The 25,418-nt window shown below is 33.0% G+C and overlaps 1 protein-coding gene and 2 long non-coding RNA genes across 5 annotated transcripts; 2 read left to right on the top strand and 1 right to left on the bottom strand.

Moving 5' to 3' along the window:
* Positions 1–3,123: 3,123 nt before the first annotated feature.
* On the top strand, positions 3,124–5,178 carry LOC136999086 (uncharacterized). The gene is made up of 2 exons (XR_010889489.1): positions 3,124–4,614; positions 4,979–5,178. It is a non-coding gene; the product is annotated as an uncharacterized lncRNA (long non-coding RNA).
* A 4,981-nt stretch (positions 5,179–10,159) lies between these two features.
* On the bottom strand, positions 10,160–23,786 carry LOC136999083 (uncharacterized). 3 transcript variants are annotated; one of them, XM_067352553.1, is made up of 13 exons: positions 22,560–23,786; positions 22,300–22,479; positions 20,130–21,708; positions 19,122–19,414; positions 16,215–16,473; positions 15,704–15,766; positions 15,073–15,276; positions 14,657–14,978; positions 14,413–14,557; positions 13,521–13,597; positions 13,083–13,289; positions 12,362–12,534; positions 10,160–12,176 (listed from the first exon to the last, which is right to left on the bottom strand). In XM_067352553.1, the coding sequence occupies exons 4-12, from the start codon at positions 19,412–19,414 to the stop codon at positions 12,377–12,379; spliced, it is 1,728 nt and encodes a 575-aa protein (XP_067208654.1). In that variant the 5' UTR covers positions 20,130–21,708; positions 22,300–22,479; positions 22,560–23,786; the 3' UTR covers positions 10,160–12,176; positions 12,362–12,376. The 3 variants fall into 3 exon arrangements, with proteins under 3 accessions (XP_067208654.1, XP_067208653.1, XP_067208655.1); XM_067352552.1 differs by having other exon boundaries at positions 10,160–12,534; XM_067352554.1 differs by having other exon boundaries at positions 10,160–12,534; positions 13,083–13,238.
* A 733-nt stretch (positions 23,787–24,519) lies between these two features.
* LOC136999085 (uncharacterized) lies at positions 24,520–25,176 on the top strand. Its single transcript, XR_010889488.1, has 2 exons — positions 24,520–24,660; positions 24,762–25,176. It is a non-coding gene; the product is annotated as an uncharacterized lncRNA (long non-coding RNA).
* The last annotated feature ends 242 nt before the right edge of the window (positions 25,177–25,418 follow it).

The following is a 25,418-nucleotide window of genomic DNA, read 5'->3' as shown; positions in this document are numbered from 1 at the left end:
TGATGGTCAAAAACACAATTTTTATTCTTTTACTTCTCTGAAACGGGCGCAATAGTTGCAAATCAGCAGAAAAAAGATCTGGGATAGATCCCCAGGAATGGTAACACTGCGCGCGTACTATGCGAACGCTCGCGAATAAGAGAGCGATTGCCTGCACTCTCCCGAATAGAAGCTCTTTCCCCCGGCCCCGACCCTCGTCGCCCAACTCCTCAATCCACCGGAGCGCAAGTATCGGGCCGGAAGAAGAGGCCTCTCAAGTGCCTCGCGCAGGTCCCGCAAAGGCACGAGAAGACTCCGGAATATTCCGGAGACCCGGTAACGCGCAATGCGGGCGCGAAGCGCAAACATAAAGAATAAAATAAAGTCGCTATTCACAGAGTTAGGAAAGCTAGCTAGAACAACGTGGGAACTCAAACATAGAGCGCTCTCGACAATTTACAGGAGAGTGTTTGCTTCGACTGTAGCATATGCTGCGGCGAGGTGGGCAGATCTCTGTATCGAACATGATATTAGGACTTTACAAAGTATACAACGTAAGGCACTGATACCGGTAGTAAGTGCGTACAGAACATCGTCGCAAGACTCACTGTCCGTTGTCGCGGGCGCAGCTCCTGTCGAAATCCTTCTTCAGGAAAGCAGAGCTAAATACGAGATTAGGAGAGGTATGGACGCTAAGTTAGGAAATACCTTAGTTTTAGCAGTCGATGAGGATGCGGTAAAATGCATCAAAGCAGAGGATAGAAGAATGTGGCAGACCAAGTGCGACTCTTCGACGAAAGACCATACCATTTATTCGTTCTTCAGTGACATCTCTGAGAGGATGGGCGCGCGGTGGATTCGACCAGACCGGTGGTGGAGCGCGCAGGTTTTACGAGTCATGGTGATTTCCGGGCACGATTAGCGTCGCTCGAACTCATTGACAGTGGCGCCTGTGACTGTGACGGCGGCAATGATATTATACCGCACTTCCTTCTCGAATACGAAAGATTCGAAGCGCAGAGTGTCGCTCTGCGCAAAATGGTAGTGGTTGACAGTTGGAGATGGCCGGAAGTGGCACCCTTCTTGATGGTAATTCCAAAGGTTTTCCCTGTTTGGCGATTTCTGTAGAGAGTCACTTTGGCTGAAAGAATTTGATCAGGCAAACTAAGTAAAAATTACAGCTAGCGAAATGCGCGTGCAATATTGTAGATAGTCGTAGATTCTGGATCATTCATCCGTGGGTTGTCGGTACGTTCGGGCATGGGAACGCAGCCCTGTAAGCATCTCGGGTAAACTGCGTTACCAAATGGTTAGGGAAAAGATAGGTAGGAATTAGATACAAATTAGGTAGGGTTTCCAACCTTATAATCCAATGGCAGAGATGCCATGTTCTTCCCTCTCAACCATTTCCTCCGATCCCATGATCTTCATCCTTTTAATCCTTCCTCCATTTTCTGTCTAACAAGGTCAGAGCGCGTGTCTAGGTACGGGACACGAATCGGTAGGCCTCTTCGTGGCGCCGTGAATGTAGCTAGGGTGTAGGGGGTGACGGCTAGGCGCGTCCATCAAAAACAGGTAGGGTAGTGTGTCTGGACATTGAAATCCCCCCGGGTGTGGAAAGGGGTGGTGGCACCGGTTATGTCTAAACTGCTCATCCTGCATGCAAACCCGCAGGCGCTGCTAGATATTTCCATCACCTGGCTTTTGGGGTTTCGTTGGATAGTGGAGAGTATTGTGGCGTATAGCGTATCGCTCAAGCGCGAGGTAACAGAAGTTTTGTCCTTTCGGGAAGAAAGCCCTCACAATAAATGTCCTTATCTACTCCCCCCAGAGGCTGCAGTTGTTTCGGCAGCGGCAGTACGGGTATGGCGCACCCGGGGTGCTTGAAATAATCATACCGTAATCTCTGAGGATTTTCCGAAGAGAACGTGGGCTTGGGCTAATTACCTGTGCCGCAAAAATGGCAATTTCTCTAAAAAATATCTCCCAATTCTAAGTTATGGCGCGCAACGACAGGATGCATGACCGAAGGTAGTCTGGTCTCTAGCGGCCACCTCAGAATACCTGGCATCCTCCTGAGTACATGAGCCTTCTCTTCAGAATGGGCGTTAGCCGAAGAATGACATTTATTCGTCCCTACTCGTGGGAATCTAATGAATTAAAATATTAAACTTGGGGAATGAGGGGTGGGGGAGGGTTTACTTGGGGAGTGTAAGGAAGAGTCCTCGGCTTTTGCATTAGAGGAGATTGATGTATTAAAGGTACAAATAAGTTTTAAACCGTTTTTTTGACAATTCAAGATTTTTTTGCAGAAATTTAATAATACATTTAAGTATCAAAATATTCTTCTTATTATCTATGACCTTGCGCCATCTTTCGGGCAGCTTACGAATTCCGGCAGTGAAGAAAGTTTCGTCTTTTGATTTAATAAAGTCGTCGACCCATTTTCGCACTTCTTCAATATTCTGGAAGCGTACCTCAGACAATGCGTTTTACATCGTGCGGAACAAGTGATAATCACTTGGCGCTATATCTGGCGAATAGGCCGGGTGCGGTAGAACATTCCAACCAAGCGTTAATAATGTTTCTTTGACCGTTTTAGCGACATGAGGCCTAGCGTTGTCATGAAGCAATTTCACCGGACGCAATCCTTTACCAGTATATGGATGTTTTCGACGGATTTCTTTGTTCAATCTCAATAGTTGTCGATTATAGCAATCACCATCAACCGTTTCACGTGGTTGCAGAAGCTCATAATATAGCACACCCTGCATATCCCACCATATACAGAGCATTACCTTTTGGTCGTGGATATTCCGCTTTAGCGTTGATGTGGATGGTTGGCCGGGGTCTACCCATGATTTTTTTTGCTTGGGATTATCGTAATATATCCACTGTTTATCATCCGTTACGATTTTCCACAGGAAAGACTTTCTGTGCTGTTTGTTGTACAGATTCAGACACATTTCGACACGGTTATCTTTGTTCTTCTGGCTCAATTCGTATGGTACCCACTTTCCCTCTTTCTAAATCTTTCCCATCTTCTGTTAACGGTTAGAAACGGTTTGTTGCTTTACTCCCAGTTGTAATGCAAGCTTTTTTTGCGTTTGGGACGAATTTTTATCGAGTAATGCTTGCAATTCATCGTCCTCAGTCTTGAGAGGACGATGAGCTCCGCTACGTTCACGATCGCTAACGTCGAAATTACCTTCTTTAAACCGTCTGAACCAAAATTTACACGTACTTTTGGATACAACATTGTCTCCAAGAGTCAAACAAATTGATACACACGCTTTTGCGGCACTCTTTCCTTGATGGAATTCATAGCGAATGCAGTGCCGAATAAATTGTTTCTCGTTTGTTATTTTCAAGCTGCTGTAATTTTAGGTTACACAAACAATATCGTGAAGTTAGTTGTTATTTTTTGTTACCATATAAACACTACAAAATCGGAAAAGAGCGGGAGAATATTTAAATTTTGAATGACTTTTTTATGTTCTACAAAAAACGGTTTAAAACTTATTTGTACCCCTAATAGAAATGCGAGATAGAAGTGGAAGTGTTTATAGTAGAAAGAGTGAGGTGAGTGCGAAGCGCAAGCGTCTTAACGACGAGATAAGTAAATGTGAGAATGAGAATGTAGATGATTTAGCGATTATGAGAATGATTGGGACAAGACTCCGTAAGTTTGTGTTGGCAGAAGCTAATCGAATGTCAAAAAGCGCGAGTGAGTTAGTAGTATAACTAGGCCGGTTCTAACCCATGAGGCAATAAAGGGGGTGCGGGGGAAGAAGGGGTATCTTATTACGCTGCGTCAACACTTTTGGAGGGGAGGGGAGTATTGGATTACGCTGCGTCAGCGCTTTTGGAGGGTAGGGGGTATCGGATTACGTACGTTAGCACTTTTGGAGGAGAGGGGGTATCGGATTACGCTACGTCAACACTTTTGGAAAGGAGGGGTTATCAAATTACGCTGCGTAAGCACTTTAAGGGGGGGGGGAGTATCAGATTACAACACTTTGGAAAAGAGAGGTATCAGGTTACACACGTTTACAGTTGTAAAAGCGTAGCATCAGCACTTTTTGCGACGTGGGTATCAAGTTACATAAAGTCATTGGAAGGGATATCAGATTACAAGAAATTGAAAGCGACCACGTATTTTACAGATAACATCACCGCTTTTTATAGAATCTGCAAACGCCATTTTGCGCCGTCAACATTTTTAGCGCCATTTTGCGTTGTTACAAGAATGATATCATCACTATTTTTAACAACAGCCGCGTCAGCAGTTTAGGCGCCATTGTTGCCAGATTTCTTTATATTTAAGGGAGAACACCACGGTGACGGTTTCAAAAAATCGATTTTTTTTTTTTGCATTTTTGTGATGTTTGGAGTCTTAAAAATATGTCCCTATAATATTATGGTGAAATTCGTAACGGAACTATAGTAAATATGTCATAGAGTAGAACTTGGTCAGATGCCGCTAGTAGAACCGGCCGCGCGCTACCTGAAAAGATTCGGCAGTCCCCTTGATCTGTCTGTAGGGAGTTTTACCGGTATTCTTTTGTTGTCTACGTGCTTGAGTTCTATTGCTTCAGAAGGCACTTCATATGCACCCGGATTGGACGCACTTTGGTTCGTTACAAAATTTTATCGTTTTATATGAACCAATTAGTTGTAAAACTTTAAACGCGTTTTTCTCGAAACCACGTTTTCGTAACTGGGCGCTCTCATATCTCGGCCAATTTTTATCCGAATAACTTGAAATTTGGACAGAATGTTTACAACAAAATTGTCTTCAGTTGCACGTACGGATTTTTCAATCGGATTATTAGTTTTTGAAAAACAATTAAAGAAGTAACGAATTTTTGTTGAAAAATCGAAAACTTTTTTTTTAAACAGTGCCATTTTGTCAAAAATTATTTTATCAAAAAATCCGTACGTGCAACTAAAACTACATTCATATACTTTAAATCACAATTTAAAAAATTTATTTTAGAGCTCCCGTTCAGATGCAGCACGAGCGCCCGTGCACCCATGTTTTTTCAGACGAGGTGCACATCAATCACCATAGTTATTATAAATATGAATATTATTTTATGAAATTTTTTTTGTAACATAATATAAGTATGTACTTTTAACATATATAGTTTATAAATTAAACAAACTATTAGATAATGAAAAAAAAATTCACGAAAATAGCCTTTTTTTTCGGCCGTCACCCTGGTGTTCCCCCTTAATCGGCACTTTTAATAGTGCCGTGTGCAAAAACTCGAAGCAACAGGCAGCCACGTAAACATTTTGGGCGCCATTGTTGCCAGATTTTAATGTTTTAATCAGCATTGTCAGCATTTTTTTTTAATTAGTGTCGTGAGCAACAAGCGGGTATAAAAAGCTCACGAAAAACACAAATTATCACTGTTGTCTGAAATGGAGATGGAGCGTGATCTCATTGTTCGAGCTGCAAATATTAAAACGTTGGAAGAATTCCTCCCATGGGACTACGAGTGCGACGAGTACCTCAATTCATTGAGGGAAAAATGTCGAAAAAAATAACGCACCGGACTAATCAATTTTTTGGTGGCGCAAATAACACGCTTGGAAAGCGTAAGGTACACCCTAAGCGAGCGATTCGTGCCCATTGGTGCTGAATACAATATCAAAAGAGAATTCACCTGGAAAGAAATCGAGACAGCCTTCAGGAACCGTATATTAACCGGCACCGGCAGTTATCAATCTGGAATATATCAAACCTCGCCAATTTTTGAAACAAATAAGAAGTACGGTCATTAAACGGATCCACAGCGTCATGATGGAACATGGCAGTGTCAAGATCAACACCATGTTCAACGAGGAATTTATCGCAGGCGACAAGACTACCGTAAAGACCATTGCCACAAAGAACCGCGAGCTATAGCCCACATCCGATCTAAACGAGTGGTACACGAAGCATGTGGTTGACGCTATCCTGACGTCTCTGGAGGAATTTCAAGAACGTGACAGCAGATGGACGTTGTCACGCATTTTGGATTTCACTATTAACATCAACAAGTTCAATCCTCTGCATGCGGGATGCCACATCAAGTTACGGCGGGAAATTTTACTCAAAAAAGCAGTGGTCAACGTGCAATCGACGGACAATGCATGTTTTGCGTGGGCAGTCGTCGCCGCTTTACATCCAGCAAAAAAGTACCCGGAAAAAGTATCACAGTACCGGTACTATTTCACAATGCTAAATCTGTGTGGTATCGAGTTCCCCATGACGCTTCCACAAATTTCAAAATTCGAAAAACTAAACACCATATCCGTAAACGTATTTACAATCGAAAACCGTTCGATCATTCCTCTGCGCCTCACCGACAATAAGATGGAGAAGCACGTCAACCTTCTCTACGTGTCTGGAAACAACAAAGCGCACTTTATACTGATTAAAAACTTGTCGCGGTTGGTGAGCTCGCAATTGTGCAAGAGAGAACTCAGACAACATATTTGTGATTGGTAGATAAAAACACATTTATAGAATAATTCAATACTTTATTCGCAGTATTAATTGTATAATTTATTACAGGTGTCTACACTACTTTCGGACAAGCGAGAAATTGTTAGTTCACAGCGTTGAGTGCGGGAAGATGAACAATTGCGCCATCATTCTTTCCAACGAAGACAACAAGTGGCTCACGTTCCGCAACTATAACCGGAAAAAGTGCTCCCGTTTGTAATGCCAATCTGGAATGCACGCTTAAGAAGAAGGAGGGACAGGATCATACAACCTACGCCTATCAACATCACAAGGCATTTAGCATAGGATATTATGTAAGTTGTACATACGATAATTCGTTATCTAGTTTTAAGTCTTATCGCGATGAAGATTGCATAGCGTGGTTCGTTAATAAACTCCACGATTTGGTGCGCCGTGTGAAGGCATTCCTTTCCACCGTCGTATCCATGGCGGATCTTACGCGGGAGGAATCGGAAAAATTCCATAGCGCCGTAAATTGCCACGTGTGTAAAAAACCGTTTATACCGGAAGATACGCGGGTGCTCGATCATTGCCATCTGACCGGGAGTTACCGAGGTCCCGCGCACTCGTCGTGTAATTTAAATTACAAAAATTTCCACGTTATCCCCGTAATATTTTGTTACATCACTACATATGATAAGATGTATACATACTCCAGAATGATCTACCAGTACGATTTTAAAATAGTTTTCGATAAAACTACAGATATTCAAAATACTGAGTTTCGAAGTAAATACGGTAACCTTACGGCCTTAAATGTTTCCGTTTAAGCTGGAATGATTAAAATTTAATGAAATAGATCCAAAGATATAGATTAGAATAATTTTGGACAAATTTTAAAGAGGGCCAAAATTGGCCGATCTGGACCCTCCTTCTTTATGAAATTGATTGTACTATTTATAAAGCGAGTAAAATTGTAACTCATTTTCGACATTTAAATGCTGCCACTAATGCTTTTGAAAAAACACAGGTATTATGTGGAAAGAAAAAAATTAATTCAAAGTTGTTCGTTGAAATAGTACTTATTTTATGTTGAAGAGACTCATAGAAAATAGGATTCCAGTGGAAACTGTACTATTAAACAGGATTATTACATCAACTGCTGTTGCACAAAAATTGGAAGTCTTTGAGCGTGACTAGATTTTAATGGAGACTTAATTGAAGTACTAAAATCTCTTCAGATGACAACATGTTCTTCTGCAATGACACCATGTCACCTATCTATGACACGTCCCGTAATTCGTGCTATGCTCGATAATTATATACAAATAAATGAAGATGATAATATGATTTGTTAATTTAAAGAGATAATCTTTACTGATTTAACTGATCGCTTTTATATGAACCGGGATGAATCTAAACTCTCAAATATCACTGTAAATCAGATAGCGACCTTTTTGGACCTCGTTCGAAGGATTTATTAGCGGAACCTATAAATGTTTGAAGTAAAATTCGGCTTATTATTGCTGAAAAATTAACCAGTGATGAGGAAATGCAACAAATACAAACAGAAAATACTCAAATAAACTGTTTAAATGTTTTGTTTAAAGCAAAAACTGATAGTCCTCAAATCGAGATATCAAATTATATTGCAGAACCACAAATTAGTCATAACATGGATTCTTATAAATGGTGGAAAAATCATGAAAAGCGGTATTCATGCCTTGCTAAATTAGCTAATGTTTATTTAGCTATTCCTGCTTCTTCTACTGACTCTGAAAGAGTGTTCCCCACAACAGGCAATATCGTTCCTGCTAAAAAAAGCTGTTTATCATCTAAACATGTAATTCAGTTGGTATTTTTTTATCAAAATAGAAAACTTTTTAATTAATAAGTTTATTTTCTCTATATTTCTTATATATTGATTTCACTATGTAAAAAATTAGAAAGAATTTAAAACACTTAAAAATTAAAAAAAAATATATATATATTAGACAATAAAAACTTTTTATTTAATAAAAAAGTTTCTTAATAAAGAAGTTGTAAATCGATTGTTACGATAAAAAAATACACACGTATTTTTCGTGTCCAGAAGAGGTTAGGTTAGATTGTGACCGAACACGTAAGGTGGAAAGGAACCACCCTCTCGTTGTGCGCCACCTTGTCGTGGTGAGAGGGCTCACCGCGGGAATACCTGAAAAGGTGTTTCTGCGGTGCCAAGAGCGCACAGTTCCTTCTTCGGAGGGAACAGGGAGTCCGGCGGCTCCCCAAGGGACTTTTCCCATCCGCCGGTAGGAGACGGGGACTCTGACTTCAAACCCCCGGTGGCACGGCACCGTTAGGGGGAGATTTCTATCTCCCCTCCGTGCACGGGCGGCCAGGCTCGTTAGCCCAGTGGGGCGGCTGGCCAGGGGGGTGCTCCCCCCACGGTTGAGGCCTGTCTTGGCCGGGGCTGCTGCTCCGGCGGGACGGGTCTCTGGTGGGGTCACCTTTTTTGGTGGCCCTGTCTAAAGGGAAGGGATGTGGGTGCCGGTCCTTCCTGTGTCTGGGGCCGATCCTTCCTCTCCCAATCGGGGGGGGGGGACAGGATGCGGTCTGGCATGGGGGGAAGCGGTGTCCCACAAGGGTGGCTCCCCCTCTCCGCCCAAACGGCTCGTGGACGTGGTCCTCGAGTACGCGGGCGTGAAGGGGAGCAGCTCGTGGAAGGACACTTCGGCATTATTGCCGGAGTGCAGACCGTAACGAGTGGCCTTCACTTGGACACAGTTCAATTGGACACGTTGCATTTGGACACGGTTCATTTGGACACAGAAGGTTGCGCACGGTTCAATTGGACACAGTACAATTGCGCACCGTTTACTTGCGCACTGTTCATTTGGACACAGAAAGTTGCGCACCGTTCATTTGGACACCGTTCGTTTAGACACCGTTCGTTTGGACACCGTTCGTTTGGACACCGTTCGTTTGGACACCGTTTGTTTGGACACCGTTCGTTTGGACAACGTTTATTTGCGCACTGTTCGTTTGGACACAGAAAGTTGCGCACTGTTTGTTTGGACACAGAAAGTTGCGCACCGTTTGTTTGGACACAGAAAGTTGCGCACCGTTCGTTTGGACACCGTTCGTTTGGACACCGTTCGTTTGGACACCGTTCGTTTGGACACCGTTCGTTTGGACACCGTTCGTTTGGACACCGTTTATTTGCGCACTGTTCAGTTGTGCATCGCTCAATTGTGCGTTCGCTTGGACACGAAAAGATACATATACCATTCGTTTTGATATGTAATATATGGAAATAAATTAAGAATAATTTGTGAAAAATATAATTATACAATGTTTTTATTGAATTTTATACCGGTAAATAAACGTGAAGTGTGAAATTGTAAATATACATGTGACATTAAAGATTATTAAAGGTTACTTCCCAGAAAGTGAAATAAGACGCATGCGATATATGTACCATTCGTTTTGATATGTAATATATGGTGAGAAATAAAGAACAATTTGTAAAAAATATAACTAAGTGTGTTCATTTAGTGTTATACCGGTTAATAAACGTAAAGTGCATGAAATCAAAGAAAAATGACATTGAAAGGTTAGGTTAGGTTAGGTTAGATCTGTCAATGTAAAATGTAAGAAAAATTTATCGAGACATGAAAAAAAAATGTTTTATTATTTAGGTAGAAAAATGTTTTATTTTTAGCAATTTCTGAACTTTTTAGCTTATAACTGCGTCAGGCATAAGCAGCATTCATATAAAATATTTATTTACATGTTACAAGAAATAAATGTTTTACAATATTTATACTTTTGAAAAAAAATACAACACGAAATTACAGAGCAATTTACATTATTAAAAAAAGTAATAAAAGTATCTCGACATTTTGTACATTTGTACAATGTAAAATCTCTATATGTTAACTTGTATGTCAATCGTAATTACTTAGAGTAATTATATGAGCGAATTTTTATAACAGTACGTTTCTGAGAAAATATGAACGGTTTTCTCTAATAAGACGTAATGAAGAAATGAATGCGAAATTGTGTGTTGCCAATCAACTTGTAGCTAAATATTCGCAACGATCGGATATAATAAATAGTAATCATCCCAGCTATGACAGTCAGATATAACGGTACATTTCATCGATTACATATGAATTAATTTGTGCAAATGTGTGAGATACCAAACGTTCTCTACTTATATTCAAATGAAAACGAAGCACTGATACTAAATATATAAAATGCGGCACACTATATTTTAAATATTTATTTAAACAATAGTTTAAAGTGAAAAATAAGAATTGAAATATCTTTGGCTCAAGAAACATACATTTGCAGAAATTAAATCTGTATCTTCATATAAATGACCTATATTACTTAGAAGTATAAAACTATCACAACACTTAGTACATATTCGTAACAGTATTACAGAAAAAAGTAAAAGTATCTTTGGCATCTTATAGCTTTGCACAAATTGGAATCTCTAATTACGTTATATGCGAAAGATACATTTTTCTTAGAATATAAAATGCTGCCATTTCTATAATGATACGTCTTTTGAAAGATATAACTCATAGTCATTCTTACTCATAGTTATAAACAGGAAAAAAATTAAAAAATTTGACGTCATCCATCAATTTGTAGCTAAATGTTCAATGCGATTGGATAAAATAAATTGTACGTACCATTATAGCAAAGACATTCCGGTACATTTAATTGATATCAACTTCTCAACTCTACTTATATTTAGGTAATAATCTCTGGTATTATATATAAAATACATACAATAAGTCAGATACTTTGCCTTATTTGGTTAAGGCTGTGTAATAGTATAAAATAAAATCACAGTTTCATACTATATGTAACAAAAAAAGAATAAAAACATTCATATATCTTTGACGCAAGAAACATACATTTACAGAAATTGAATGTCTGTATCTGATTATAAATTATACCTATATTTTGACTTAAAATAAATCTGAAAAAAGCTGAAATTTCTATAATCTATACATCTTTCAAAATATACAAACTATTATTCTGAGGGTGATCCTACAACGCAAATTGTCGCCTGATTGTCAGTCAATACAAAGTATTTTTCAGTTAAAGCCATTATTAAGTTGTCATTCTTCGCGATAAAAACCGAAATTTTCAATGCACTGTAGAACCACTCTGTAGACAAATAGAAAAAAGTGTAACGTGTTTAGCACTTATTATCGGAGAAAAGAATCGAACTTTTATCTATCTTATTAAAGTAAGTTATTAACTCCGCTTGCAACAATGTATAATCAATCTATAGATGTGTATATATGTATATATATATATATCTTTCCAAAGTAAAATTACACAAACATCTATCTCTATCACAGAATCTTTTTGTCATCAATATTGATATCATTCAAGTAATATTGATATCAGTGTTTTTGAAACTTAAATTCTCGAAACTCATCAAGTAATATTAATATCAGCAATTTTGAAATTTAAATTTTTTACGTGGATAGATATAAATGTTTTATGTAGATAGATATGAATGTTTTATGGTTTTCTAATTCTTACGTAATTATCATATGTTACGTTACATATCGGACATCGATCGGCTTCTAAACGTTCGATGCATAAAAGCAACAAGCCAAATGACCGCAAGGTATAAAAGCATGTGTACGCTCGTTTACAAGACACACAGTACATATGTTTTTCGTACATTCTTCTTCTGATGCAGTTTAATATCATCCTTCAGTTTCTAATCCAAAGAATAAATATGATTTACTTAATTTAAATATAAATATTCATCTTCCAGTACTTTCTATATATTTTATTTTTATTAGAAAAAGAAAATGTTAATATTAAGTATATGAATATTTGTCGAAGTTAACAAATCTTATTTTATTTTAATTCTGCATCAGTAGAATGCTGTGAAATAATTACCTTGCTGCAATTAAATTAAATTCTTATTCTGCGACGTTTTTTTAATGATTCTTTTGATGATATTTTTATTTCTTTCTTTGATACTTTATCTATCCTTTGTAAAATCACCTTTAACTCTGGTAATTTTAAGATATCTTGTTTTTGTGTGTTTTTGTGTTCTCTATTAAAGTTTTCTGTTAACAAATATGATACTATAGTAATATATTTATTATAATAATATGATAGCGATATATATTTTTTAAAAACATAAAATCCCGCATAGAAAAATTTGGTTATATATGTCCAAATTTTTCTATGTAGGATCTGAAATTTGTGTTACTGTAATTGCAAAATTTATTTTTAATATAAACAAATATATACATCTTAGATGTACAAAAAAGATTGTATTATAATTTGTGTTTGTAAGGGAATATAAATAATGATATGTTTAATATGAATATATATACAATAACTTATTATATATCCGTTATCAATTTTGATGTATAAAAACATTAATTTTATAAGATCAATAACAGTCAAATACTAAATCCAAAAAAAAAACAAAATTGTTATCTAGTAGAATTGTTATAAATTTATATAATATATGTTATGTTATTCAGTTGTAAAAGTAATAAAAATAAATTTAATGGAGTATATTATTTCATTTTATTCAAACCACTGTATTTCACTTTTTTTAAAAGTATGATGCTTGCAAATGTAATATTAAAATTTACATGTTTACCTTTATCAGTGTTTAACACATTATTTTGTCTTCTTTTGTGATATTTTGTACGTGAATGATTCATTTCCTCATAATTTAATGTTTGTAATGGTGTTTTCCTTTTTGTATTAATTTTTGTGTCATCTTCTATATTATGCAGTGTATTTGATTTTGTTTCTAAATACACATGATCATATTCTTCATCAAATGTTGAATTAGGTATGTTATCTTTTGTAAAAATATAATTTTTATATTAAATTTAAATATATATCCATACAATCAAGATATTTAACATTTTTATTTCATATATATTAAATATTTTAAGAATATAATATCTTTACAAGATAAAGTTTTTTTTGTATATATTTATTTAGATGAATTTAAATCAGAGGGTAGTATTTTTCCACTTTGCGAAAGCTTCAAATATCAAATTTTATTAATTACTAATAATAGACATACCATTAGAAAGTAATTTATCCTTTATCATATTTTCATATTTGTCGTTGAAAAAACGTAAAAAATTGTTGAGATCCAACCTAAAAAGAATAAAAAAATACTTTTACTATGTATTGCATATATACTACTATGTATTACATATGTAGAAATAAAAAAGAAACATATAAAAATATTAAATTTACAATATAAATGCAGGATGCCGAAAATGGAAATTAATATCTTCATTTCATGTTCAGTCGCAAATTTAGTCGTTTTTAATGAAAATTATTTAACACAAAATTGAAAATATTGATATTCATTTTTAATTAATCTTTACGAAAAATCAATCTAAAAGTAATCTTATAAATAGAATCACACATTTATCTGTTCTTTTAGATACATCAATTTTTCTTGTAATTATCTGATGTAAAAAAATGTAAGATTACGTAAATTGTTATTTTTTAAATAGCTGTTTTTTTCAAAGCTTTTATTTAAAAAATGATAGGAATCAATAGATATAAATAGTACACAATAGGTTTTCAAAAATATACTGCTTATATACAAAAAAGTAATTGAAAAAACGACAATAAATTAAATTTTTTTATAAATAAAGCTATTCTGTGTGCTTTTATAAGTCGACTTTCTTCTCATTTAAAAAATTTATATTATATCGATTCTCAAAAGTCTCGAATCTCGATGCGGATTATTTCTCGCTGTCAAGTCAATTTCATATCTAACAGCTCTTGATTATCGCGTCAATTTATGAATTGTTAAAATTAAAGTCTGTTTTAGTCTTTGCATAATACATTATATAATGTATAATCAATTCGCTATTAATGTGTTATGCAAAGATTAAAAATTGCGAAAGAAAACGTCGATGAAAGATTATGTGTTATAGAATTTTATATAAACTAACCTGCCTGTTGCAAAATAGTTTTGCATTTTTAATATTTTATTATCTCGGTTTCTGTTTTTAATAGTTGTATAATGCTTAGTAGTTTCGGTTGTTTTTAAACGTTTCAGTTTTATTTCTTCGTCAGTTATTAATATTCGCAGATTATCTGTAAGCATATTATTTTTATTATTTGTCATATTATTATTTGTCAAAGTTTGTTTACTTTATATATAAAATGGAAAAAAAATATTAATGAGAACATTACCTAAGAAACTCCAGACGTTTTCATGAGATTTACTGAATTTTCTTCCTGCTATGTTATGGAAAGTTTCTGTTATATTATTTGTCCTTACAGGACAATCATAAACGCTGACTTTTGATGCTAGTGGTAACCAAGTTTTGCGTACATATGTTAAAAAATCATTAACAGCAGGATATTCATGAGAAATTTGATCGACTTCAAATTGTATAAAGGAAAGTGCTTCCTCAAAACAATCAGAAGGAACCAATGCCATACTCATAGTCATTGATAAAATGTTTCTTGGTGCATCCATTAAGCCTAATCGCCGCCAATGACGCAAAAGTGCCTGTAAGTGAATATTTATGTATTATAATAACTGGTTTATGTAAATAATATAGAATAAACATAAAAAATAAATTATGTAAAATTATAATGCACACTTGATTATAGTGAAACCAACACCCATGTGCTGCTGCTGCTGGAAATTGTTCATTTATCACTTTCATGGCTGCTGTCTCATAGTCGCTCATTATAAATTTTACATTATGTTGAAGCATTGGCACTAACTCTAGAATTTTGTTCCAAATAGCTCTGTACATATTACTAGAACGACTTTCACACAGGATAAAGATCATAGCAATACCCTGCAAAATAAACAAATTACAGTATTCCTATTATAATTAAACAATGAATAAGAGTATGGGATAAAGCATCAATTGATATTGTTCAAATCATGATTTTATTGTTTTTTAAAGAAAAAACATATTTAAAAGGCTCATAGATTTATTATAAAGAATAAGAGGAATCATATACTTTTATATAATTTATAACTTCATAATATACATATAAAATAAATATTAAATTATATTTTTTTAAAACTACTTTTTTTAAACTTGACATTTTCTATGTCTATATTATAAAAGAATAAAATTAGTATTTATTAATAAAATAAATTAACTTATATTACAACTTTTTTATACTATTTTTTTTTATGATTTATTGAGTAATATTATACATATGCAATATTTTAACTAGTGATAATTCATGTTATAATATATTTTTATTACTTACTACATTCATATATCGAGTATGTAGTGTATACATTTGATTCATTAATGGTACACGTGGAACAATCTGCAAAGTTAACATTATTTAAATGTATTACTTTTAACCTCTTAAATAGTAGACTCGTGTGTATTAATAATGATACTCGGTATAAACTGTGAGGATGACGAGTCAGTAGTTGGATATTCTTTTATAATAATTAATTTGTTAAAACTTTATGATCACTCATCCATACATGACTTTTATATACAACTAATTTTATTGCATTGATAATGGTTGCGTACTTGACCGAAACATCTACAGTTTTTAACATCAAAAATTTAATAAATGAACATTAAGAGTTTTAACAAATTAATTATTACAAAAGAACATCCAATTCTGGCTCGTTATCCTCACAGTTTACACCGAGTATCGTTATATATTATTTTTATTGTATACCATACATATACATATACATATACATATACATATATAGAAACAATATACTGTGTGTGTATTATAAGATATACAAACTTACATTAAATGTGCCATCGACATAAAGTTCTGTTGATTTTTGTAATTCTTGCAATAGCTCATTACTTGTAAATATTAATGCTTTTTTTCCATCGCTGCAAGTTACATTTCCTTTGTAAAATTTTTCAAGAGGTTGGTAAGTTGATAAATTCGTAGCAAGAGTCTCCATATCTTTTGGTAAAGTTTGGCGAAGTTTGATTCTTTCACGGTACAATGTAGTTTTCAATGTTGCATATGATAATGTTGTGGCTGCTTCAGGATATCTATATTACAAACAAATATCTGTATTACAACAAATATAAGTTACAAGCAACAATAATAAATTCTTATATTAATTACAGAATTAAAATTGATATCTCAAGAAAGAGTGTATGTAATATCTATGATTCATGTTTTAACAAATCTATGATTCATATTTAAAGTCAAATGAAAGCGTACAAAATTCAGAAATAAATTGAACAAGTAGGTAGTATAGACATTATATGGTATGTACAATATTTCTTCAAATGTTCTCTAATTTGTTCTCATTAACTAGTATTTGTGAGAAATGATCTTATTTAGAGCAAAATTATTTGTAAACAAATTATTCGTTTTTCTGCAAAAAATTCGTATATTTGATCCTTAATTTTATTTAATTTTGTTTAACTTCTTTGTAGAATATACACATATATTTATATAAGACATAAAATGTCATTATTTAATCGTACTAAATTTACCAAAAAAAGAAACAATAGCAGAAAACATTGCACAAATAACAATCAATAAAATCATTATATTAATCAATTCTTAAAAACTTCTGTTTCCTACTTTAATATGTAAATAAAAATTGTCAATCTTCATGACTATTCAAATAAAATAATAAAAAATGAATATTATAATCATCTTTGTAGTATTTATAATATTAATGTTAATAAAATTTAAAAACTTACATTACAAATCAACAAATAAATTATTTATACTATATATTTTATAAAAATATTTTAAATTGTAAGAAGCCAATATAAAATAGATATACTGTATTTAAAACTTTAAGCTCATAAAAATATGTTGAGCATTTGAAAAAAAAAACTTAGGTTTGTTAAAACATGAATTGAATGAAAGTAACCATACATAGGGTGTTCGTCTAATTATTCGGACAAATATCTCATAACTGATTGAAGTAACGAAAATAAAGGAAATATGGTTTTTAGTCCCCAATAAAATGTACATGAAATTTTTTTTAACTTGTGACCTTTTTGAGTTTTAAAGGTCACCATTGTTTTTTTAAGTTGAATTATCATAATTTTTTTATATAAATCGATTTCTTATCACATTCTGTATAAAAAGTTATAAGGGTATAATAGAAAAAAAAAAAAATAGTTTACAAGATATTTTATATCTTAGTTTGATCTATTTTGTCATAAAATACAAAATACCTAAAAAAAACATTTAATTTTTGAGAAGCTTAATACTTTTATGCACTAAATAATGAGACAAATCAATTGGTGCAAAAAATACAGTTGCTTTAAAAAAAATATGTAATTTGCAACATGCAGTTGCATACTTTTTTTAAAAACAACTGTTTTTTTTACACAATTAATTGATTCCTCATTATTCTGTGCATTAAGGTATTAAGATAAGATTACCGAAAATTAAATATTTTTTGAGATATTTTATATTTTATAAAAAATATGTCAAACTAAGATATAAAATATCTCGTAAATTATTCATTTTTTGTTCATTACATCCGCATCCTTATAATTTTTTACACAGAATGTGATGAATGGATTTATATAAAAAAAATTGGTGGTTTAATTTAAAAAAACAATAAGACCTTTACACACACACACACACACACACACACACACACACACAATATAATAAGAGAAGTAAGAGTTATTTCTTTATAGGATATTAATAGGGCATACATTGTGGAACAAAGAAAAGCATTAAATAATAGCAGAAATGTAAAATTTAGATACATTTAAAAAAGCTTAAAAACTTGTTAAAAAAAAGTACAATAAATAAATCTCTTTTAAGAAGTTCAAAATGAAGGTAATGAATAGGAAGATGCAGAAAAAACAACAGAAATTAAAAAAGAAAAACCAGTCAAAGAAAATTGGGGAACAAATTTAAAAAGATCTAAAAGAATATGTAATACACCAGATTGACATATAGATTGTATACTTATACAATATTACTATAATCTTTAATTTAGAAAAAAAAAATGTAATCAAACAAGAAAAAATCTCCAAAAAAAAATATTTAGAGTACATATAAAATTGAAGATATTAATGAATTAAAAGAAAAAAATATCATTACACAAGTGGATTTTCAGGATTAAAAATGAATGATAGGAAATTCAAGGGAGATACTTGTAGTAAAAAGTTAAACAACATAAATAGATCAATAAAAAATTTTTAGTCCTGTGATTGAAACGAGGAGTCAACCACTGTAGCAATCATTGTACATTTTTTAAATGTACAGTAATATATATATATATAAACATATAGACAATCACAATGCAATAGCATTAAAAATAGAGTGCTAGTCAAACATCTAAAATAGATGTTAAATTCAGATTCATATATAAATTTATTAAAAATAAAGTAATAAAACTAAAATATTGTTCAAGAAATGTTAGCAGACATTTTAATTAATCCATTAAATTCTGCAAAATTTGTTAAATTAAAAAAAAATTATTATGCAAATAACACAAAATTAAGAAAGAGTGTTAAAATAAGAATCAAGTTAAAGTAATTTTGTGCAAATTTATAAACAAAGTAGTGCGCGCGCGTGCATACACACACACACACGCGCGCGCGCGCACGCACGCACACGCACACACACTATTTTATATATATATATATATATATATATATATATATATATAATGTTCTGAAAAATATACTAAAACTTGAAAAATACTTACTTTCTGCAGACACTATCAAATATTTCTTTCAATGGTAAAGATGTATCTCGACAAAGTTGCAGCATTTCTTGTTTCATGATAAAATGCCTTACTTTCCATTTTATTGGAACATGAGTATGATCTTGAACTAAATGTATTTTGCCATCTTTATCAACTTTAAGGGTACCAAAACAATTCGTAGATCGACGAGTATTACATCTCAAAATATTTGGATTACGAGAATCCTTGTTATAAGTATAATCATCATAAACGTAAATTATTGTACCAGATTTCCTCCCATTTATTTCCTCCATCTAAAAAATAATTAAAAAACGTTAAAATTAATAATATAATTTAAAAAAGTAGAATTAGAAATTGCTGGATAATAATGTTATATTAAAATTACTAACAGTTTTGCTATACATAAGCATTTTGTCACAAATTCTTAGAATGTCACAGAATTCATTTATGGCATACATATCTGTACTACTATTAATAAGCATCTCCTTAAATGCACTCATAGATATAAACAATACTTCACTCACACTATACACAGATGCTCTGTACTCAATTAATATGTATTTTTTAAATGCAAAAACTATTAAGTGTTACTATTTATTTTCAAAATTAACACATAGTTTTTTCATTAAAATTACAAAATAAGCTATTTTCTTTTAAAAGTATAGTACAATACGTAAAATATAATAAAATTTGGAATAGCATAACTTCTTTCCACATAAGCTGAATTTACATTACAGTATATAGAATAATATTCGACTATTATCGAATATTATCTATAATATTTTGCAATTTATTCAGAATCTGTTTTATGCTTAGCAAGCTATATTAAACTGAAATTAGCCATATGCTGATTAAATATTTCATATAAATAAATATATATAACGGCAAAACTAATTTCTTAAGAAAAAGTTATTGTTTATGAATATGTACGTGATACTTCAAACTAGAATTGAATACATTAATACATAGCAAGTAAAAAATTTTTCCTTTAAGTACTATTTTACTTACATTTGTAACGGAATGTTGACAACAGGCAAAAATACGCTTGGATAAGAACAATGTAAAAAAATATTTCGGTATATTTGATATTCTTCTGTAACTTAGAGTTACAACACGAGCACGGTAATTATAACAAAAGCGGTATTACGACAAGAGCATCTCAAGCACATATAACGACATACGCGAGCATAATATATATATAATATATAATATAGATTTAAGGTTATGTACCGCGAAAAAACATTGCAAGAAACATGCACGCATACGCTGCATTTATCAGATACAACGTTGGCACGTTATAACAAAAGCGATTTTACGACAAAAGCACATCAGACATGTAACAACTCGTGGAAAATTGGCCGCGTTCAGCAGAACAACTGCTGAATTGTCGTCTAGTCATCACTTAACGTTGATTTGTTGGTTCTAAAAGTAAGAGCCAATCACGTTCGATTGCTACCAAGCGATTTGGGTTGCGTTCCGTTTTGCGCATAGCACGCATCGTTCGCATCGCTAATGCTTAGCGCATTGGCTGCGTTTCGTTTCATTATGCGCATGATACATGCTTTGAAACGGAACGATATTGAACGCATTAGAAGCGGAAAATCAAAATGGATTCCACAATAAATGTAATGATACTCTGCGTTTCTTCAATGAAGACTGGGAATTCGATCAATGACTCTTCCATTATGACTCTTCCTATTTTGACACTTTTTATAATATCGCTATCAATCGCCATATGCAATTACGCAATCGCATGGAACGCATAAGCTGCTGCAACTCAAACTTGAGGTAGCTGATGCGTGTATTATGCGCTGCAGGTGGTGGGAATCTAGGGAATTCTAAGCGCTGTTCATGCGCGCATTGAGTGAAACGGAACGTTTTCTATGTAATTCGTGCGCATAATGTGCGAAACGGAACGAAACCATGTTCTGCTGAACGCGCCCATTGTACATGGCATGGCAAAAAGCGCACAAATATGGCGTGGCTCCGAAGGTTCTCCCCTCTTGCGGCTTGCGCACAAAAAAAAGTGGGAAATTAGCGTGCATGCTCATATACGCATTTATTACATGCAGTGATGCCAATTCGAGCTCGCTGGTACCATTGGTACCGTAGTGGAGGGGATACCCATGGTACCAGCGATCTCAAATTGGCATCACTGATTACATGCTTAGACCGATATTCATTTTTCAATATTATTAGTCACATTTAGCAGATATAACAGTTGTATATCAAATAGTATATTGCAATCACAAATAATATTTACTGATTACTGTGTTTCAACTGTTGACTCTGCTAAATGCGACCAATGTACTGCAAAGCTAATCCTACATTGGTTGTTAAATTATTGTAACATCGAGATGCCGGTTCATTTTTTTTGTTATATATACGCCCAAAAGAATTTCGAAAAAGCTATGCAGATAATGCGTTTTTAAGTCAGTCTTATAGATACGGTATGTTTTTACTAACTTTTTCCCTTAATAAGAAATAATTTTTAATATTTGATTAAATGCGTTATATACCAAATATAAAAGTAAATATAAATATTTCCATCTTTTCTTCTATGTTTAAATTGTTTCTTCTGTTCCATCTGTAAACATATTTTATCTTTATTAGAATATATAAATTTATACTTTTTAAAATAGATTTTCTTAAATAAAATAATAAAAATAAAATTAAATGTGTTGCTTTTAACATAATCTATTTAAAAAATGTTAAAAATGAATATTTTTTTTAAAATTGAAATACTCTTTGGCAATGTACAGAACATAAGTACAAGTTTAACATTTTTTTAACATATAATGAATATATATAGCAAAAAAAATTTTTTCAAGATATACAAAAAGCATAAGCTTCCAATTCCATTTTTCATATATCGCTCATTTGCTGCAACAATGACATAATTCAAAATTTGCTAACTTTGAGTCACTCATATAGAAAAGAACAGATTTTGCTTGTTACTAGTAGAACAAAAGTGAAATATTAAATATCTCTATGAGAAAGTTGCTTCACTGTAATATAAAAATTATAATAAATTGTAACATTGAAACTTATTTTCTGGAAAATCATTACTTCTTAATTATATCACTGTTGTGACAAATTGTTGAGTCACTGTTGTTGCAAATTAGCGATACGTTGTTAAAAATAGAGATAAAGAGAAATTTATTTTCTTCATACTTACATAACGTGATAAACATTTCCCACATATGACATTTTACGCAATTATATGCTGGCAAGGCACCATCTATGCGAAATTGCAGTCGTTCCATGCAATACTTGCAATATACATGGCCACAATTCAATGCTTCTATATCCCTATTTAATATTATGTAACATTTGCTACATACTGGGGGAGTATTTACTGAAATTAAAAATACGTTTAATTTATCATAATAATTTAAATTAATAATTAAAATTTTTAAACAGTTAAAGAAGACTTACTGTTGTTGGAAATTGTTCCGCATGATAAGCACGGCCACACACACTCTCCCAGCATATATAATGAGCAGGTGTGTACTCTTAATTCTGTAGGATAAGATTCTCTTAAAATGAAAGCTAAACGTTTCATTTCATTGTACACCGTTTCACGAAACGGTCGTATATTATTATTAATTTCAATTATTTCATCTTCCATTAGATGTACAAATTTGCACACTCTATTGCCGTTGCATGATTCGTTATTACAGGCTATGATTTTATGATACATTTTACAAGGCTTTCTATAACACACGCGTATCATATAATCACGACAAATCATTTTTGCAATTAAAACTTATATTTTTGGAATAAAAGAACGACAATAGCAAAAATAATAATAGACAGAAAATAACGACAATAGCGAAATGTACGACACAAGCAAATATAACCTATACCAAAGTTGCATGCCGATAGTACTATGAACATTATAATATATAGACCACGCGTTGCATGGTCGATTTCATAAAGCCCGTATCAGACTAAAGATTAGAAGATTGAAATTGCGAATTAGAAATTGTAATTTAGCCAATTAGTATAAAGAAATAATAAGAGCTGAGTGAAGTAAATAAAACGTATTGAATAAAGTGTTGTGCAAGGGTTCTTTCGAGATGCGATGTCCCTGAGCGCGCGAAATTCTGACAAGCTGATTGGTAAACTTTAAGCCTTTCCCATTCAAATACTATAGTAGCCTCGACATTTTGGTATTAAGATTTTCGTCTCCAAATGACCTCAGGAATCTGCCATTAACGGGTGATACGGTAAGTCTGGGACACCCTGTATAACAGTATTAGGTTGCTTTATACTAATTAATCAAATTACAATCTCCAATTCATAATCACAATTTTTTAATCTTTAGTCTGACATGCACTTAAAGTCTGTTCCTTTGGCAGAACTGGTTGTATTAATACACAGTTTATACTTTTTTCTCCCTTTGCTAAGAAATCATTATATTTGAGTTATGTCAATGTTATAGGAAACTGCTAAGTTTCACTATAGTAGCAAATAAATGATATTTTATTGAAAGCAGAAATATAGCTTCTGCACACAGGACGCAGTAAAGGCCTATCCAGACAAACTTGCATAGTCGCATAAACATATGCATAAGGAAATTGATTGGTCCATAAGCAAATGCATAAGGAAATGGACCAATCAATTTTCTTATGCATATGTTTATGCGACAATGTAAGTTTGTCTGGATAAGCTCTAACGCTTGCTGTGCAGCAAGAAGCGACGTGATAACCGAACCGTGATAATCGCTCTTATGGAAATATTGTAAATTGATTAGCTATCGCTTTGTCTTTTGTCGCGCGGCAAGCGTTGCCGTTTTGTGTGCAAAAGTCAATAAATATCGTTTGTTCGTATCGCGTGCCCCAACATGTTTTTACTCGCTCAAATGCGCTTTAATTTGTTTGTTCAATCAATTGGAACGCGTTAACCAATTGGAAGCGGGTAAGAGCGTGTTAGAGCATGTAAAAACATTGCGATGCGAACAAACCTAAAAGATGGCTCTTTGTAGTTTGCTGCAACAATAATATAACGCAAAAATGATGATTTCTCAAAGGTTATTGCACACAAAAAAGGTTTTAGTATTAATCGTAAAAAATAAGCAAATCAACCAATCACACTGAGCAATTAAGATTGCGCTCGCGTTATTGCTCACTATGATTGGTCGATTCGTTTATTTCTTACGGATAATGCTAAAATTTTTTTACGTGCAATGGCCTTTAGCAAGAAGAGAAAAAAATTATTAACTGTGTACTAATGCAGCCAATTCAGCCAAAAAGAACAAACTTATAAAATTGGCCATGCAACGCGTGGTCTATATTACGTCTATGGTGCTACCGGAATATGACATATTGTAGCGTATGTTGCATATTGTTGATATAACATTTTCGCTCTTGTCGTTTTCGCTTTTGTTGTTTTCGCTCTTATTGTTTTCGTTATTAATTATTGTCGTTTTTTTGCTTTTGTGCAAATATTGTGAGAATATTTCGGAAATATATTTTATTTTTATTTTGTTTTATATATTAGGTGTTAGATATGTCATTTTATGGCTTAAAACAAGGTAATTATAGCTTTTATATTATTCATAAAATTTTATATTTTATAACACATTATATAGTGATTTATGTTACTTCATAAAATAATACACCAAAAATTTTTCAGAAAATGTCTTGCAGAAAGCTTTCTGTCCAAAACCGAATTGCGCTGATTTGAATTGTGGCTTTGTTCACTCATATAAATACTGTTATGAATACCAAAATACAAAGTGTCCCAGACAGAATTGCCCGTACCTACATTGCACTAGCATTGAGCAATTTCGATACACAGTGACGGGTAAAGCGACAGACAATCTAAAAAGAGAAGTTGGCCGAACGTTACAAAATGTGAACATATGCGGCGATTTCAAAAAAAATTTATGTAAACGAGCGATTTGTAATCGTCGACATATTCGTCATGATACACAGCCGCTTGAGTGTCCGATATGTCAAGAAACAATTGTAACAAAAACTTTTGGTGCGGCAACTTGCGGACATATATTTTGTTATAACTGTGCCTTACAATTTATAAGTCCTGATGAGGAAGGAATTAGCATAAAATGTCGAATATGTGAGCTACATGTAAAGTACAAAAAATTTATATGAACTTCAAGTATAATCTTTTATCAATACTATTTTTGTCCTTTTTTTGCGCTTATGTACTTTGTATATACTGTTTATGTAAGAAACAGTTATTTGCACAAATTAAATATTCAAAAGAAATATATAATATTGAGAATATATGTTCTACATATCATATCTAAACTATTTTTTTCTTATTGTA

Source organism: Linepithema humile, chromosome 3, assembly GCF_040581485.1.
Source record: "Linepithema humile isolate Giens D197 chromosome 3, Lhum_UNIL_v1.0, whole genome shotgun sequence".
NCBI lineage: Eukaryota > Metazoa > Arthropoda > Insecta > Hymenoptera > Formicidae > Linepithema > Linepithema humile.
Note: the sequence above shows the minus strand (reverse complement) of the source record. Positions and strands in the feature narration are given on the sequence as shown.

Coding starts and splice junctions, on each gene's coding strand:
- LOC136999083 (XM_067352552.1), bottom strand. CDS start 19,414: ATGGAGGAAATAAATGGGAGGAAATCTGGTACAATAATTTACGTTTAT. Junction 13,598..14,412: donor AACTATTTTGCAACAGGCAG/GTTAGTTTATAT, acceptor TATTCTTTTTAG/GTTGGATCTCAACAATTTTT. Junction 13,290..13,520: donor GGATAAATTACTTTCTAATG/GTATGTCTATTA, acceptor TTTTTACAAAAG/ATAACATACCTAATTCAACA.